The 15797-nt window shown below is 44.9% G+C and overlaps 1 protein-coding gene across 1 annotated transcript in view; it reads left to right on the top strand.

Annotated features, from left to right (window-relative positions):
• The first annotated feature begins 329 nt into the window (after positions 1-329).
• ADCY5 (adenylate cyclase 5) overlaps positions 330-15797 on the top strand; it is a 218182-nt gene continuing 202714 nt past the window's right edge. The window contains 5 exon segments of the mRNA XM_010568815.1: positions 330-488; positions 490-526; positions 529-989; positions 992-1036; positions 1038-1340. Of these exon segments, the coding sequence (XP_010567117.1) occupies positions 330-488; positions 490-526; positions 529-989; positions 992-1036; positions 1038-1340 (1005 nt within the window).

The following is a 15797-nucleotide window of genomic DNA, read 5'->3' as shown; positions in this document are numbered from 1 at the left end:
CCGGCGGTGCCGAGCTCGCTCGGGGGTGTCAAAGCACCGGGGCCGGCGATGGCGCCCGCCGCCGCGCTGCCCTGAGGGTCCCGCCGGGGAGACCCCGGCTCTGGGGGCCGCCTCGGAGGCTTTGGGGGCGTTTGTGGGTTTTGCCCTTTTTTTGTTTTTGGGTTTGGTTTGTTTTTTTGTTGTTTTTTTTTTTTTTCCTTTTTTTCCCCCTCCCCCCTGCTGTCTTTTGGGGTTTGCTCCCACCTAGCTGCTCGTCCCCTGTGGCGCGGGAGCCCCCTGCTCCTGGCCGGCGGTCGTCCCCCTCACCCCGCTGCCCCTTCCCTCAGGGCATGTCCCGGTCCAACAGCGTCAGCCCCCCGGGCTTCGGCGGCCCTGCGCCCTGGGCAGGCACCGAGCAGCACCGCTCGGCCTGGGGCGAAGCGGAGGCCCGGGCCAATGGCTACTCCTACCCGCCGCCTCCCGACAGGTCCTCGGGCAAGAAGGCCTCCCGCATGTCGAGCAGGTGGAGGAGCGAGGAAGACTACGAGCCCCAGGCGAGCCGGAGCCGCGGGGAGAGCGGCTGCAGGATGATGAGCTTTAGGTCCAAATCTGCCTGGCAGGAGCACAGTGACGACAGCCGACGTCACCGGTCCCGCCACCCGCCTGGTGGTGATTCCCCCGCTGCCCCCAACAATGCCAGCCCCCGGCAGCTGGGGGAGCAGGGGGAGGTACGGCCCCGGTCCGTGGAGCTGGGGCTGGAGGAGAAACGCATTAAGGCCAAGATTGAGGAGCTGGAGGAGGAGGACGGGGACGAGGGGGACTCCGAGGCGGCCTTCTCCATGGGCAGCTGTTGCAGCAGCCTGCTGCAAATCTTCAGGTCCAAGAAGTTCCAGTCGGAGAAACTGGAGCGCCTTTATCAGCGCTACTTCTTCCGTCTCAACCAGAGCAGCCTGACCATGCTCATGGCCGTGCTGGTGCTGGTTTGCGTGGTCATGCTGATCTTCCACGCCGCGCACGGCCACTATGAGGTATCCTACGTCGTGGTGCTCTCTCTGGCCATCCTGCTGATGGTGGTGCTGTGCATGGTGTGCAACCGCAACGAATTCCACCAGGACCATATGTGGTTGGCGTGCTACTCCGTCATCCTGGTGATCCTGGCAGTGCAAGTGGTAGGGGTTCTGCTGGTGTGGCCCAGGAGTGCCTCGGAGGGCATCTGGTGGACCGTCTTCTTTATCTACAGCATCTACACGCTGCTGCCGGTGCGGATGAGGGCCGCGGTCATCAGCGGGGTGGTGCTCTCCGCCATCCACCTGGCCGTCTCCCTTAAGATCAACGCGGAGGATAAGTTTCTCCTGAAGCAGGTAGGTAAGCCCCGAGCCAGTTTGGGGGTGTGCTCGGCAGCCCCCACCTGCCCACCGCGTTGAAGGCCAGGGAAAGTGGGGTTGTCTGACTTCCACAGGCCTGCCTGATGCTGGAAGGCTGACAGGGCTTTCTGTCGAACCCCTAGGTTACCTGCCACAAGATGGGATGTTGTACAATGTGGTGGCTAGCCTGTAATCTTGCCTCTTTTATAGCTGTGGTGTTTCCTCGTTGCTGCTTTTCATTAAGGCTCTAAACGTTTAAGAAGTGTGCCTTACTGGTTTCCCATGACCGCTGCTCCAGTGCTGTCAGCCAGCCCTGCTAATGCCCTTCAGTTGTATTTAATGTAAACAGCTCTGTGCTAAGCACACCTGTGGAATGGTATCTGTGCGTGCTGCCGTGTTACTGAGAAATGTGTGGAGAGTCTTGCCGTTTTTATCGGCTAGAGGTTATCCTTGTGTGTCACTCTCGAGTCTGGGTTCAGTGTCGGCGCGGTGCTTGCTGAGGCGTCAGAGACCGTGCTCCACAGGAATGTGGAGTAAGCGTTTGGTTTAGCAGGAAGATGTTTTGCTTTGAGATGTGCTGGAAATATCTATGGTGAAGAAGCCCAGAGTCCCTATACAGCTAGAAAAAAAAAGTTTAAAAAAAAAAAAGTATAAATGCAGATTATTATTTAGCTGTGATATCATGTTTAACTGGAGCAGTTCAGTTCACGGGAACAATAAGACTATTATTGAATGCATTACAGTGCAATTTTTAATTACCATATCTGTATAAACAACGGCAATACAAGGCGCCACTCTTCAAGTGAAGCAAGCAGCCTTGGGGCTCGTGTACTTTAAGCTTACCAGACACTTTGGCAATTGGGAAAACATGGACTTAAAACATTGTAGCTATGTGGTAATCATCATCCTTCTGATGAACAGGACTCTGAACAAGGATGAGCCTGTCACAGAGTCAGCCCTGATGCTTGTATGTAACCAGGGATTGTTTATTAAAATCAGGTGTTTGGTAGCGTTGTACAGCCCTATCACATAATACAAAATACAGCCTTGCGCTTGCAGTGCCTGCCTTGAGTCTTACTTTTGAGTTGTTTTGGGTTCCACCTATTGCAGTGTCAGGAAAAGTTGTAGGGCTTAAATAAAACTTTGGTAGGATGCGGCTGTTGCTGCTCTGCTCTACAAAATAGCCCATGAAATTACTCTTTTCTCCCCCCTGCCCAGTTAAGCCTGCTTGGACAGTTTCTGGCTTTGTTCTTAGTTTGTTAAAGATATTTTTATAAACTGTACATGGCATATTTTTCTTATGCTTGATATAAATGGCTTTTTGTGCATTTCCAGTAGAGCATACACTGCGAGTGAGACAGTTGCTGTTCTTCTGCTTGATTTGGAAAAGTTTGCTAATGGCCTCAGCTCTTCCTCACTGGGGCTCTGGTCCTGCAAAGCCTTGTGCATGCTGTTAACTTTGTAAACCGAGACTTGTCCTATTGAATTCAGTTTATTATTTGGAGACTGTATTCTTACATATGTAGGCAAAGCTTGTCATGATTATGGCCAGAAGACTTAGCAGTCTGTTGCAAGCAAAGTTGAGTTTGGAGGATACTAACGAGTGCATAGAATATCGTTATGTTGGAAAGTGTTTGTAACTGTATTTTAATGGGAAGGAGCCTAAATGTCACAAAGGCCACATGATTAAGTCCCTCAGTAGAGAATTCGGGATAATTACAGCTCCGTCCCTTTCCAAATGCAGCAGGGTTATTTGTAAGAGGTTCAGCTTCTGTATAAATGTGCACTTGTCAAAGGTAAAAGCACAGGCAGTAGGTGATGGTACAGTACGCACAAATTTCTGCGTTACACAGTTGCTTTCCCTTTCATACTAGCGCTGGGTTTTCCTGCAGTTTGACAATAAATATTCAGTTAATGAGGAATGTCTTAGGAGTACTCTTACTTTGTTTTCAAAGGCAGAGTGTTTCTCCATATTGCCTGTTTATTTTTCCTACTAACACCAAATGCCGGTCTCTATCTCGCTGTGGTCTACGTTGGCGTAGCTCTGGCTGAATTCAGTGGGGTTGTACAAGGCCAAGAATCAGATTCCTTGCACGTTTGCGTATGAACATGAGCTGCTATCTCTGGCTGTCTGATAGAAAAATCTGTTTCTGCCGAGCACATCGCCTCCCAGTTATTAACAGGCCTTCCTCACTGGGGCTGTATCTCGTTGCCATGGAAATCTGTTGTGTTCAGCTCTGCCCCACCAATGCATGCAAGCCCTGTTTTCCCCCTTCGAACTAACAGGAGTGAAGGCAGACAAAGACCAGATAAATCGGAAAGAGGGGGTTAAGTTGTTTTCAGTGACTTCACACTGGCAGTCACATCAGCCTGGGTTTTGTGGAGCAGGAGTGGATGTGAATGCGTTCGTGACTATGTGACCAGATGGTTCTTTATCCACGGCAGTCACAGAAGAAAGGCTGGTTAGGATGTGTATCCCCTTTCCTCTGTTTTTCATGGCATTTTTAACCATAATACTTAAGCGAGTTCTTCTTTGTGGGGGCTTTTTTCTTTTAATCTTCTCCCAGTTGTTTCCGAGCCAGGAAAAATCATACACTCTTGTTATGATCCACTAACATTCGAAGCTGAGTGACTCTTGTGTAGACTCCTGAGCACTTTTATGAGGCTCAGGAGCCTGTTTAAAACTTCACTGCTCCTCTTTCTCAAGAGAGTGAAATTCTTGGTTGTAGGTCCCTTTTGGGAGAAAGGCAACTTATTGGATTCTCTTGCTGAGAATGCATGATTTTATTGTCTGAATTACCTTCTCCTAGCACTGCTGGACTTCTCTGTCACCAAACTCTCTGGTCCAAGGCTATGCTCGTCAGGCTTCATGAAAGGGTTAAGGCAGTCCGCTATTTCTGAATCGGTAAAGTGGCAGGAGTAAAGGTAGTTGTGATTGTTCAGTCTTAACTGAGCTGCTTTTTTTAATAATTCTTGTGGGGTCACTGGATGTTGAAAGTAGGCTCTGACTTCTCTTTGCCACCTGGAGGAGTCTGGGGTCTGTCTTTCAAAAGAGTGCCCTGAGCACCCCTAGCAAAAGCAGCAGGTATACTTGGTACCTCTGCGAGTCTGGTCGGGTAGAGGCAATGAACTTGGCTTCTTGAACTGATGTTTGATTTGACCAAAAAATGCTAATTAATACAAATTATTGCATTATATTCAAAAGTTATCCAGTGCTGAGGGAGGGCAGAAAAAGAAATAATGTATTTGAGAATTTACTCGCACGCAAAGACTGCTGCTGGAAGCAGAACACATTAAATGTATGACACTCCGCCAACTACAAATCTTGATTGCTTAAAGGGTTTTTTTGTGTACTTATGATCAATTAATTCTAGAGGGACTGCTTTCAGATTTATTGGGGAGGGGATGACTGCATTTGTCTTCAGGTTTGTGTCCTCGTGTTATTCTGGGACAGTTTGGATTACAACTGTGTTTCAATGCACACAAGTCTGTCTTCCTCTCTTTTTATGTATAGTGTATCTCTTTTTAGGCCAGCCTTTTCCTTTTTCCATGGGTTGACTTTGATAGACTTTTGGGCTCTGAAAACACACAGAACGCCAGGATTCATGTAAGAAGTACCTCACGTGTGAATGAGAATATCTAATACTTAACTGAGAAAGAAATTTACTATTTACCAATAAACTGCCTTGCAATCACAACAGAGATGATACTAAGATTTATTCTGTGTTCTGGTAGAAACAAACTACCTAGCTGACCCACAGACTTGTACGGATGCATGAGAAGAACTTACAGCATACGGGTTGCAGATGCTTAACTGAAATCATGTGAGTAGACCAGCTGCCCTCAGTGCAGATAGCCTTGAGTAAGCACTGGCATTTTTGTAAGACTAGGGGCTAAGGGACAGGGAGTTTCACAACAGAGTTTATTGGGCTCTGAATCAGACTTAAAAAGGGATGGGGATTGTGTGTGGGAGTGGGTGGGGGACCAGGGGTAAGGGATAAGAATGCCACATACAACCATCAAACAAACCGGTGGACTGAGGTTAGATTTACTCCTGTTTTCCCATCCAAACCTGTTTTATTGTAACTTTCTGAGGTTCCTTGTTCAAGGATACAGTTAAGTCTTTGTAGTTTATTAACTCAGTGTGAGTGGGTGACTGTTAAGGTACCACGAAAACGTAAGACTGGGAAAGATAAATACTTTTTTTTTTGTCTTGTGTTAGTAACCTCATCGAAAGAGAAACTGAAATGCTCTGATCTCTTTCCTCCCCAAATACTACTGCAGACCTTCTGTAAAGGATCTCTGATAGCACAGTTCTGAACAGCTGCCCCAGCACATGCCTCTGATTTATGGCACTCTGATTCAAGGCTCCTGATGCTGAGCTCCTTCTTGCTCGGCCCCTTTCCATACGCCTCCGTCATAACAACATTACATTAGTACTCCTCATCCTTCACTTCTGAGAACTGTGTACGTGTTGGCCTTTCTCCCTGTCAGTCTACATTAATGGTACATGATTGATCCGCAGCTGCATGGTGGCTCTCTCAAAAGCGTAGCATTTCAGTTTAACCACTTCTAGGAAGATGTTGGTATGAAACCATGTGCAGTCTCTCTCCTTTCCCTAAATAAACTGTCATTTCAGCAGGACTAAAAACAGCTTCTTACTGTAATAGGATATCGACTTGAGTCTTGTGGATATCTTCTAGCATCTTGTAAAGATGCTTTTTAGATGCAATTTAAATGGCATTCAACAAGAAGCTAGTCACATAGCAGGAGAAATAGTACTGTATGTTCCATCTCAGCCTCAGTGTGCTTAAGATATGAAAGTGATGACTGATTTCAAGACTAACAGATTCTCAGAAGTGTGTCAAGACTCAAGTCACTGTATTGCACTTTCATTGTCTTTGAGTGGCCTTTATTCATAAAGAAGGAGAGATGAGCTACCTGAAATGTGGATATATCTGTCACTTTTCTTACAGTTGTTTGCTGCCTGTTTTGCTTTTGTCCACCTGGAAAATAGATTTGAGTAATGTTTATTTAGGATGTGATTTTAAGGCACTCGGCCACATGGGGCCAGATACTGTGTGCCTCAAACAGCACGTAATGTCCTGTTCTGCATAAACATGGATATCAGTAGAGCTCTCATATAGTAAGATGTGCTCCAGCAATGCTAACAAATTTAGAATCTGCCTGAGCAGCAGTTTGACTGAAGTTAGTAAAAATTGATGATTTGTGGTCTTTTGTTCAGGGAAAAAATGGCAACCTGAAATATTCAGTAACTGTTGCATTGGTAGTTGCCTCCCTATTGTAATTCTGTAACAGATGTAATTAATTAAATCCCTGAGGTATTGTATATCAATTAGTCCTTAGTAGGAAAATTGTCTGTATCTCTTGGGAATGCATGTGTTGCTTGAGGTTTACAAAGGCATATCTGTTTTTCTTAGCTCCTAAATTACCCTATGATCGTGCCACCTCCTAATCTCCCCCCCCCTTGCTTTATCCTCCTTCCCACCACCCTGCATTGGTTTAATATTTCACTGTAATGTTCACTGGTATCAAAAACTTTCAGTGTAATAGTGTTTGAGTGCTGTGTGTCTAATTTCTGCATGTTACTGGATTCTTAATAGGTTCGTTGTCTTCGTAAACTGACCCATTTGACTTATTTCTCTCAGCCTTGTGGTAGCAATCGCAGTCTTATAGCTGGCTTGGATCTCTGTGAATTGAAGATGAAACCTGATGGGAATGATATAGGTGCATTGCTCTGCCAGATGCACTAATTCTAGCAAAAGGCTTGTCCTTCTAGGCATTTTTATGACACGCTTGAAAAGGCAGGGTGTGCTAGTTCTGTTTGTTTCTGGAGAGGTGAAGATATTTAAGCAAAATATTTGGGATTCATCGAGATGCGTGAGGCAGAAGGATAGCTTTCCATGCCCTAATCTTACAAAGCAGTCATTGACTTGCCCTTCAGTGTCCTGGGCTCGATGGCTTGGTTTGATACCAGTGTGACCCCTATACTCTGTTAGAGACCTGTCCAAGGCAGGACATCTTATTTACATGGTCTTTGTGATGAACTGCATTCAGATGATTGATTTATAAACCTGAATGGCAGCGGAAACAAAATGCTGATTATCCTAGTGCTAAAGGCTTGCTGGAACTGGTCATGCCCTCTTGGAGCCCGAATTGGCTCAGTGCTTCCTAAATGCCCTTTTGCTCCAAGTTCGCTGTTGCTTGGGTAGCGCTGCCGAGGTCTGGGGTGGAAGAGGACTGGGACTCTGCCCAGCTGGAATGTGAACTTTGGGCACCAGACTGTTCTCCAAATGCATTCAGTTTGTGTGTGATTAGCTAATCTTTCAGTCATGCACCATAGCTCCCTCTCAGTCTTTTAAGAAAATTGGAACAATTGCTAACTTTTTGGCCATTGCAGCAGTTGGAATAGTTACAGTCTCTTGGGAATAGCTGGTTTTGTCTTCATATGTTGGTTCTGGATATTACTCCCATTTTCTAATCGAACTAAAAGAACTTTCCTTCTGTCCTGGTAGAAGATGCAATGAAAAATCTCCAGCAGCAGCTGAAACACTGAGAGGTAAAAATTGAAATTATTTTGACAGCAGCTTCCATGTGTGTGGTAAAGTGATCCACCCTGTAGCTGGTAGTGGCATCTGAGAACCCATGCTTTGAAAAGTTCCTGTCTTCCTCTTCCCTCCCCTCCCCGTGCAGGTGGGTGCGGTTCAGAGAAAACACCCGCTTTTGTTTGGGGAGGTAGAATACAAGGCTCCAAGTTTTGCTAGCCTTGGGCAAGCTTTATCTTCCCATCTGCTTTATACTGTAGGATTTACACGGCACCTTGCACAGGTAATCTGTACCCAGAAAATGTAGTGCAGAGGGAGCTGGAGTGCACCAGAGTCTCCCCAGAGCCTTCCAGCTGCTACATGATTTCATGATGTGCTACATGGCGGGGGGGGGGGTTCATGGCCCAGAGGGGTAGGACAGTGACAAAGTGTGTGCAAGGAATGTGAAGATTCACAGCTTCTGGGAAGTGGGTGGGGTTCCTGTATAACTGCTGTGTGACTTTTTTCATCTCCTGTGAGTCCTGTGTTTTGATGTGGGATATACTCCGTGTTAGTTCCTTCCCTCCTTCTGAAGTCTAGCCTAGTGATCTGAACTTGTGATATCTTGCATCTAAGGGATGCTCTTTCTTCTTTTTGTTTTGACATTGATGATACTTTAAAAAAAAAAAAAAATTTGTCTTTACCTGACATATATCCTGCTGCTGCCAGAAATTTAATTTGATTCGTTATTATGAAGTCCTCGGGCTAGGTAAAAACCCAAGGGGAAATCTCATGTGAATGAAAAAACACAACCCCAAAGATATTAAAAAGGATAATCTAGTTATGAGGGGGTGTGAGAAACAGACAAGAATTTTAATATTTGTCTCCTGAACTCCAAAATGTTCTCACCTTATCACAGGAAAGCTTGAGGTTTCCAGCACATAAGATCACACATAAAATGGCTGTCAGGCCAAGACAAGAGTCAAAATGCTTTTTAGCACCTGCAGCTGGATCACTCCCAAGGAAATCTGTACTTGATGTTTTACAATGGTGATAAGTCTTGCCAGATTCATTGCTGGCAGGTACAGGAATGGCATCGTTGAACAGATCTGTGGTAGAATTTAACATGAGATGGTCTTGTTCTGACACTCCAAAAAATGGACTGAACACAATTTAAAGCTCTGCCTTCTGCTTTTAACCTTGCATTTGAACATTTGGGAAGCCCTTGTCCCATCAGAAGCCTGGTAGTTAGACAAGCTTGTGAACTGCTTCAGCCAGACACAGTCAGTTTGGCACCACAAAGGTGATAGATACATTTACAAGTGGTAAGAGACCCTATGGTTTAAGAATTCATGGACAGTGTTGGCATCACCAACAGTATTGCTTCTAGTGCCAGGCTGGCCTCACTGATACCCAGTATGATTTTTGTTACAGCATTCACTATAGAAAGTTTCATTGTATTGCCAGGCTTAGTTCTGAAAATAAAATATCTTTATGTACTTTTTTCTTCATATTTGTAAGTCGCTAATGCAATTGCAATGTATCCTTACTCTCTTCCCCAGACATCAAGAGCACAAATCATGTTTGTGTGTTTAAGATGTTATCTGGACTGTCTGTAGTAATACCATCAAGCAAATCCAGTGTGCACTGTATGGTCATCATTTGTGGCTTCTCCTACTTCAAAGCAGCAGAAATACCAGAGGAGAAGTATATTTCAAAGCATCCTCAATCCTGCCTCGATTTTGTTTTTAATTCCTCTAGCTAGAGTGCTGCTTCTGCAGTTTGAATGATGAGTTGTCAGGTGAAATATTAAACTTCCTTTTCTTTTCTTGAAAAGTTTTACACATCCATGCAACGCCCATAAAAATTTTTATTGTGAATTGGTCCTTTGTGGTACTGCTGCGCTTGGCTATCATCCTCCCTTTTCCTGGGAAACTTTGCTTTTGCGAGGTTGAGTTGGGGATTAAAGCTGCTCTACAGATTTAACATACACATTCCACTAGCATTGGAGTGCATCTTTGCAGACAGTAAACAAAGGACTGTGCTGATGCAGCAGAAGGGGAATATAAATGAAGAAAGGTTTGGGTTTTCTTATTTTCTTTTTCCCCCAGACATTAGGAATTGATCTCTCAAAGCAGCAACTTACGCAAACTGTTTATTCCTTAAATGTGTTTGCAGCTTGTATAAGACTTTCTGTCTCACTTCATAGTCAAAAGAAAAGGCTATGACACTGCTTGCAAGAACCTGTCATAAAACACTGCTAATGCAGACATGTCCCTGGCTGTATCTTCCCCTCCAGAAAAAGCCATGGCTCCTTCCCTTTATTTCTTGCTCTAGACTAAATGCTACAAGCACTGATCTCTGTGTGTCTCAGACTCTGAAAACTGAATTCTTAGAACTAGTAATGTGGTAAGGGACTACTCAAATCAGTATTTCTAAAAACAGTAGTTTGCTGGTCAGCCCACAGATGACAAAGCTACTCAGACATGCTTGCACAGTGATGAACTCTTTCCATTTGCTGGGAGGTACCCAACAGCAGCTTTGTGTGTATTCTTGCTTAATGTGTGGGTATTTATGCACGGAATTACACAAATGGGTGGACTAAGGGATACGTTATTAATGAAGATGTTTCCAGCTGAATGGGATTTCTTTTTTTTGGGCAGGTGGTTACTAGTAATCTCATAAAGGAAAGGAAGAAATGCTCTGTGGTACTAGGAAAGGAGGATACTCTGCAGTGTGGTGGGACACTGTGTAATTAAAATGTCAGTCTCACTCATGCTAAAAGCTAACTGCAGTCTTTAAAACTGTTAAACATGAAGTAGGTTACTAGTGTGGGAACTGCTATTGTGCGGTGAACCCTCTGGATCTTAAGGCCAGGAAGGACTACTGAGCTCGTTTAACACTATCACTGAACAATTCTTCTCTTACACTTAATGATTTCTTCTGTTCAGATGGTATGGAGGAAAAAAAAAAAAGCTTAAATGCTGAATTTCACAGTCTTTGTCAGTTGAAAAAGCAATCTGCAGTGAACTGAAGGTGAACTGAACCAGTACTTTTTTGCCTCTCCCCTCTTAGTAAGACATGTTCCTCTGATGGAACATATTGGGGGTATTTTCCTGCTTAATGTGGTGGCATCTACTTAAAACATTACACAGGTGGTCACGTTAGTTTGTGAAGGGGCTCTGATGTCATGCCCAGATTTTGTACTGGGTAATTATGTTCTTGCCTTCTTAATTGATGTTGAATATGGCATTTTTCTTTGCTCCATTTCCATTCTGGACTCTTTAACAGTACACCACCGAATAGCTGCTGTACATACGTGGGTTTTACTATCATAACTGAGAAATTTGCAAGGCTGTTGACAAGCCAGAAAAATGGAATAGAGCTCAGGCTTATATCTTCTTAGTTGTGTTGGTGTGCTGGAGCAAGTGTCACCCTCCTGCTATGACAGATGCACTGATAACTTTTGAAAGCTACAAACCCAGAGATAATACAGTTGAAGAATGCTTCCAGAGGTCAGTTACTCCATCCCACTGCACCAAGACAAGACCAAGTCAGTCTAAAATGTTAGTGGCAGGTAGTAATCACAGTTCCATCTGAAAAAACCCTCTCCTTTGTATATGTGCTCTTTGGGTCCTGATGTGATTTCTTGTTTGTTTGTTTTGTTGGGTTTTTTTTAAGCAAATGAGCAAGCACAGCCGTGGGTAGGAGCAGATAGTAAAGAAGAGGTGTCCATGACTAGAGCTCTCTGGCTGCTCTTAGCTGAAACTGGCTCTTAGTTTCCTTGTTTCACCCATCTTTAGTTCCCATCCTACCCAAAGCCTGCAGTTCTCTCTTTGTCACAAACAGTACATTTGGCACAGCCGGGTCTCATTCCTGAATGAGGCCTTCTTGAAAGCACTGCAGTACAAGCAATAAGCTTGAAGGTTAAGTGTCCTTTCACAGGTGACTTCCCTTTCAGTGCCTAGTTCTTCTCAGCTGTTAGGGTAGGTGTACTTAGTTAGCACTCCAGGGCTGCTCTGGGGGCTCTTAAAAGTGTGTGCTTTTTGCAGCTGTGGTTGAAATGACTGTGAACAAATACTTAAGGAAGTATTTCCTGAAAATATTTTCAATGCTCATTAGAGAAAGTTAGAAGACTGCATTTATTTTGTTGTTTTCCTTCTTCCCTAATGTGGACAGTAAGTATCTGGCTCTATGAGTAGTCATGACACTAAAGGTTTGACCAAGTGACGATGTCTAGGAAAGGTAACCCCAGGTGGATTACTTAAACCACAGTATAGAGCCCACTATATAGAGACTGTAGTCCAGTGCTGAAATCACCTTACTCTTCTATTTTAGATGCAAATGGACCTAGTTAATTTAATTCACTTCCAGAGGGAATGCAAACTAAATAAAGTCACGCTTGTTAAGAGGAGTGTTCACACAGGTTTAAATAATTTTCTTCAATTTATTTTGATGAACTTTTCTGACCAGACCAATCTTTACTGTAGTATCTCCAGGGTAAGGCTGTAGCTTGTGTAAGCCAGGAGTACTTTATATTATTAACTTAGTGCATTACCCATATATGCTGTTTTCTATTAGAAGAGGTAATGTCATGCTCTGTGCTACATGCTCACCCCCTTGGCAAGGGCTGGGGCTGGTTGTGATAGGGACAGAGTCAACAGAGGAGCTTATCTGTCACATTTAGCCAGCCCTTGGCCCTGTTACCAAAGCTGCTTCTTGGGAACCTGGTCACGAGTGTCTCCTCGATATGACTGCTGCTGTGCTAGGGACTGCTGCGACTGCTCACTACTCATGCTTCTCGGAGAAATGATCTGCTTTCAGAGCCTGACCTCTTGCTTGGGGCTGAGAGTAAACCTTTTCACTGCCAATTCCGTAGCAGCTGTGACCAGGACAATATACTGTAATAACATGTAGGTCTATGATCCCAGGTTGTTAAACGCTGAAGTGGCAGGTGACAGTCTGGGAGAAGCTCGTTTGGTTTCCATCAGCTCTTTTGTTTAAAGCCATTTGTAATACTGCATGCGCTATTCAGCTAGTGCCTTCCTGCAATGTGAGCATATCCACTGCATGTGAAACTTCATGGGGAGAGATGCTGACAGCTCCTCGTCTGCCAAACCTCCTGCTGAAGATTATTGGAGAAATATTGTGCTCCATTCAAATGGGTGGTATTGTAACATAGGCCTGCTGTTGGAAACTTAGCGTTTGGGTCTGGGCAGAATGGGAGAAAGTGTTGATTTCCTTTCAGTAAAGAGGAAAAAAACCTGAAAGGTGCCTTCTGCACAAACAGTGGCCTTAGGCAGGGCTGCAATTTCCTGGGCTGAGTTAAACAACTTCCAAATCTTAATGGATACCTCCTTCTCCCTCTGCTATTCCCTGTCCCAGCCAGATGTAACAGGAATCTTACCTCTCTGTTCAAACCATGCCCTAAATCCTTGTTGCCTTGTCTAGTTTTTGTTTAGCACCAGAAGAAATGAGTTGGAATCTAAGTGTGTTCTGCCTATCACCAAAAATACCTTTTTCCCTCTGGCTGCTTGCAAAGTGCCTTTAACTCCCCTCGGGGCTTTTCTGTATGAAGGGACAGCTGGTGTAGAACAATAGTGACTGATTTACACTGATCAATCCACACATTACTGAAATGCATCTGTCTTGTACTAGGCACCCTGCAGTGCACTTTTTTCAGAGAGATGCTGGTGGAAGCTGTGTCTGCAGTGTCTCCTTTCTCTCTCCCCAGCCTGAGTCCTCTGTAGGTCTTGGGGAAAAAAAAAAAACCTGAGAAGAAATACTGTAAAAAAATTTAGTAGTGAGAGGGGCATTTTCCTCTTCTTCACTGATGTGGTAATGGATCACTGAGTCTCTGGTTTTCCAGAGTTTTGGTCGTGTGTACTTATCAACAGTACCTGCCAAAGAGACAGTCGAACTCAGTAACTGAAATGTTTTTTGCTCCCAGCCCGGTTTCAACTCAACCAAAGTTAGTTTAGTCCACTTACTTGGACCAAAATAGTCTGGGAGGTGCACATATGCGCCTGAGCTGGCACATCAGAGGGGCGAGTACCATCTAGTGAGAAAACAGTGTCAAAGAGCTAGGAGCAAACACAGATGCAGCTGAAGGATGTTAAGGACAACATCCTGACAGGGACATATGCTGCTTTCAGACTTTGCTGGAGGGAAGGGCATAAAGCCCTATTTCCAGGAAACCCTTGACTTAACAGGAGAGAGGATGGCCAAGCATGGTCTTTCCACCTGCTGCAGCGCACCCTTCCTCTCCTGTTCCCTTGCTTTTACCTCTTCAATGAAGTGCACAGCCACAGGAGAAGGCCCCAGGCAATGCAGCTGTCTGTTCCTGCTGCTGGTGCTTATTTTTCTGGTGCACTTTACCTGTGCCGATAGCTAGGATGAGCCCTGGCAGCTGTCAGTTTTCACTGACAGCAATCAAATGGTGTTGCTTACTGACAAAAGGAGATACAGTTGTGTAAGTGTCCTGGTTTCGGCTGGGATAGAGTTAATTTTCTTTCTAGTAGCTGGTATAGTGTTATGTTTTGGATTTAGTATGAGAATAATATTGATAACACGTTGATGTTTTCAGTTGTTGCTAAGTAGTGTTTAGACTAAGTCAAGGATTTTTCAGCTTCTGATGCCCAGCCAGCAAGAAGGCTGGAGGGGCACAAGAAGTTGGGAGGGGACACAGCTGGGACAGCTGACCCAAACTGGCCAAAGGGCTATTCCAGACCATGTGACATCATGTCCAGTATATAAACTGGGGGGAGTGGGGCTGGGAGGGACTGCCGCTCGGGAACTAATTGTGCATCACGTGGTGACTGGTGAGCAATTGCATTGTGCATCACTTGTTTCGTGTATTTAATTTCTTTAATTATTGTCATTTTATTATTGTTCTCATTATTAGTTTCTTCCTTTCTGTTCTGTTAAACTGTTCTTATCTGAACCCACAAGTTTTACCCTGATTCTCTCCCCCATCCCACTGGGCGGAGGGGAAGTGAGTGAGCAGCTGCATGGTGCTTAGTTGCTGGCTGGGGTTAAACCTTGACAATAAGGTACCTGCAGCTGCGGGGTAGATATCCATTGCCCTGTGCTCCAAAGTGACAGCAAAGAACAGTTTGTTTCAGTGGCTTCTCTCTCCTCTTACCTTGGTAAGAAGCTCCAAACTTTGTTAATGTCTTGAATGTCTCTGGCGGTCTGGTTGAACGCTTCCTCTTTGGTCTCTAGATAAACCACAGTGGATAACTTTATTAAAAAAGGACACTGCCCCAATTCCCTCCATTTTGCTTTGGTATGAGTGGAGCGTGTGGTGAGAGCATGATCCAACAAGCATTACTTTGGAAGCCTCACCTACTGCATGGGATTCAAGTAGTGCCCGCTCCTTTGCACTTCATGTGAGGGCAATTAGTGCACGTGCATGGCAATTAGTGCTGCAAATGAAGTTGACACAGGTGTATTCTGCCTCTTTAATGGCTTGCTTTCCTCCTCTGCCAGAAGAGCAACCAAGCAGTCTCAAAGGAACCTGCTGCCTTCTGATATTTAATTTGCTTCAGGCTTACCTTGGCATTCTGCCTCTCTCTTCTGCTGCCTAGCCTGGCCCACCTGCCTGTTCCTGCTACCAGTGCTGCAGAGAAAATGATACCTATTTCTAGCAAATCAGGCCATAACTTGCCAAACGTGCTGCAGTTGGGCCTCACAGACCTCCAGCACCATCTCCCCCTGACGTGCTTTGTCACTCTCAATTTCTGACCTCTTTTCAGGAGAACATTGGGCTGGTTTCTGATGAACTGCACTGCAAGTGGCATCGCCTGGCAAAGGAACATGCTGGTGGGAAATTGCAGAGCTATTCTCCTGTTACCCATCTTTTTGATTTAGGTATCACAGTGACAGGGACCTTAAAATATCCATGATA

The sequence above is a fragment of the Haliaeetus leucocephalus genome, unplaced genomic scaffold (genome assembly GCF_000737465.1).
Source record: "Haliaeetus leucocephalus isolate CR32 unplaced genomic scaffold, Haliaeetus_leucocephalus-4.0 Scaffold1, whole genome shotgun sequence".
Lineage (NCBI taxonomy): Eukaryota > Metazoa > Chordata > Aves > Accipitriformes > Accipitridae > Haliaeetus > Haliaeetus leucocephalus.
Note: the sequence above shows the minus strand (reverse complement) of the source record. Positions and strands in the feature narration are given on the sequence as shown.